At 33.5% G+C, this 3,149-nt stretch overlaps 1 protein-coding gene across 1 annotated transcript in view; it reads left to right on the forward strand.

Moving 5' to 3' along the window:
* Positions 1–608: 608 nt before the first annotated feature.
* LOC136064066 (uncharacterized) overlaps positions 609–3,149 on the forward strand; it is an 11,896-nt gene continuing 9,355 nt past the window's right edge. Inside the window, exons 1-4 of the mRNA XM_065765251.1 lie at positions 609–727; positions 1,301–1,372; positions 1,668–1,989; positions 2,892–3,143. Of these exons, the coding sequence (XP_065621323.1) occupies positions 609–727; positions 1,301–1,372; positions 1,668–1,989; positions 2,892–3,143 (765 nt within the window). The remainder of the gene's footprint in view (positions 728–1,300; positions 1,373–1,667; positions 1,990–2,891; positions 3,144–3,149) is intronic.

A 3,149-nucleotide genomic window follows, 5' to 3' on the forward strand; every position in this document is an offset into this window, starting at 1 on the left:
TGAATCTCCCATGTGGATCCAATATCTCATGGATATTTATTAACCTCTCAATTATTAAAGAGAAAAGTTAACGGATAAGGTAAAGGTATTAATTTAAAAAATATTTTTAAAAACTAAAAAAAACTCAATTTTTTGGACAGCTTTTTATATTTTTCAAAAAAATGATATTAAGTTTTCTCTAAAATTGTCTGCACCTACAAACAGGACTCATTATTGAATTCTTATCTAGTAAGAGCTAATTATGGTAAAGCCCAATCTATAATCATTAAGACGGGTATATATATATCCACTATATTGGGCCATTGGCATGACTTTAGAACTCAAATTAATAGCAATATATTAGTTGTTTTTAAGGGAAAAATAGCAGTATATTAGTTGGAAAGCTAAAACCCCTTTAACATTCAACATATCTTTTTTGACTTTTCGAGAACAAATTAAAGTAATTACAAATTTTCTAATATTACAAATAAAACTAGCAACTTCATAGTTAGAGATAGCGTAATTTCGCCTTTTATATGTAAGATTCACATCTTACTGTCCAATAAGACTCACGATCAGGGATGTGCATCCATCCAATTTAGGACTAGCATCACAATCTAATGCCCTATATGATATTCCACTGCTTCAAGGTTTTGGCTCTGTTTACAGTTGGGCTTACTGGTCCATGTATGCTCAAAGGTCACCCGGGTTATTTGCTTGTAGTTGTGGTTGATGCTGAATATTTGAGGTACCAGAGACAAATTTGATGCCTCAGGAAGCTCATGTAATATCCACGTCAACATTTGTCTGACATTTTTGTTGATGTGAGATGCTGTCATCTTAATACAGTTATTCAGAAATGACTACTACTGTCTAGCTCAAACAAAATAGTCCAATCACGAGCAAGGGGTAGCGGCTAGGATAGAAATTTTTTTTTATTTTATTATTATTTTTTTAAAATTTGGTTGGTACCGGGTTGTGAATATTGTAACGTTCAAACTTTTTTTTTTTTAAAATTAAAATTACACCACATTATTAAAAAAAAAAGGCCAAATTATTGTTCTTTTAACCACGTAAGTAACACCACTAACGACAGTTAGTAAAATGACTAATACAACTCAGTATAAAACTTGAGGGACCAATTATGCTCGTCTCAAACTTAAATGACCAATTATGCATACATGATAAACTTCAAAGACCAATAGTATAATTTTTCTTAATTTTTAATTTTTATTTTTTATGAAAGTTCATATTATTTGTACTTTCAACATGCTGGATGCTTTTCATATTTGTATTTGACACCACCAACATAATGTTGCAGATTCATAATAAGTGGATGGTTGCTTGTAGCAATTACATTTGTCCTGTGTGGAGTTTTCGTAATCCTCAACAAGTAAGAAATCTGATTTTGATCAGATACATCTCTGTTAAATTTTATATATGTATTTGCTTATCTACGTGAATTGAAAACTTAATATTTTATCACCAATTTTCCTTCACATGTGATGTTCACAAAATAAGAGCCTGATTATGATATAGCATTTTTACCTTTGAAAGTTCTGCTTCATCCACTGCTGCCTTTTGTTATAATTAGAACTAAAAGCTACCTATCAAAAAAATAATTAGAACAGAAAGCGAAACATCCTTTAAAGCCATTACTGATAGAAGTCTATTTCTTGAAATTTCAGTACAGTTTCTGATACCTGCATGGCCATGGAGGAATGGGTAGAATATCCCCATGCAGAAACAGCTCTTAGCAACGTCCTTCCATGTGTTGACCATAGGACAACAAACCAGACACTTGTGCAGAGCAAAAAAATTGTCACTCAAATTGTAAATGTCGTCAATGAATTTATCTATACCTATGCTGATACTTATCCCTCCAAGGAAAGTCCATACTATTATAATCAGTCGGGTCCTATGATGCCGCCACTCTGTTATCCATATGACTCACAGCTGCAAGATCGCCAGTGTGAGTCTCGAGAGGTGTCTGTGGCAAATGCTTCGGAGGTATGTTTTATCAATTTTAATTACTTGGTACCTTTTTTTACAATTTTAATTATTTGGTACCTTTTTTGTTATGGAAATCTGCTTGCTTAAATATGTTACTGGAAACTACCAAATTATTGAATCAAAACAGTAAAACTCTATTGGAATTGACTTAAGATCCTTTGATGTGCCAAGTTATACAATATAATTGAAGAAAATTGATACATTCGAGCCACAGCTGGAAACATCAGGTGGTTCATACATAATTTTGATTTGAATTTCACCTCATATAATATTTTGAAGTTTTATGTTGAGGAAAATTTATCATAGATAATAAATCTAATATACAATCCTTAACCATCTAAATAGCTGTTTTAAGGTTGTCTTAAAATCTTATCTATAAGTGCCCATTAGTGTGAGCTTAAACATATATCAAAGATTTCATGAAAGAGAATATGGTAGTTAGTTTTAGGCAATGGAAGAGAATATGATAGTAAAGGATTTAATAAAAGTGAGTTTGACGTACCCCATACAGCTGTGGATATATGTGACGTGCTTTCTGCTTGAAATGGAGTATTCATGTCGCACATGTGCCCAAATGGTGTGATTAGTGGAAGGAAGAGATAAACACATTCAGTCCCCACGTGAAGGTGATAACTTTCATAAGCTGCTATGTTACAAAAAGACTTCATTCCTACAATTAAAAAACCTTGCCTATGTGCTATGGCTAAAGGAGCAGAAAATTAAAGCCGTCTAAATTACTTAATATTGCAGCATAATGGCTTCCCATATATAAACTCTCAATAGAGCATTAGTTTGTGCAAGGTGGAATGTAGATGAGAGAGTAAATGCTATGAAGTTTGCACCAGTGTGCAACTGAGATTTGATTAAGACATCTTATTCGGTTATCTAAAATTTTGCAGGTTTGGCAGAACTACACATGTAAAGTTTCAGCATCTGGCCTGTGTTCCACCGTTGGGAGGGTGACACCGGACATCTATGCACAGCTGGTGGCTGCAGTAAATGAGAGCTATGCACTTGAGCACTACACTCCGCCTTTACTTAGTCTCCAGGATTGCAATTTTGTCCGGGACACATTCAAAAATATCACCTCAAGTTACTGTCCACCATTAAGCCAATATCTCAAGATAGTGAATGCAGGATTGGGAATGATAGTTGGA

The sequence above is a fragment of the Quercus suber genome, unplaced genomic scaffold (genome assembly GCF_002906115.3).
Source record: "Quercus suber isolate HL8 unplaced genomic scaffold, Cork oak 2.0 scaffold_618, whole genome shotgun sequence".
Classification (NCBI taxonomy): Eukaryota; Viridiplantae; Streptophyta; class Magnoliopsida; order Fagales; family Fagaceae; genus Quercus; species Quercus suber.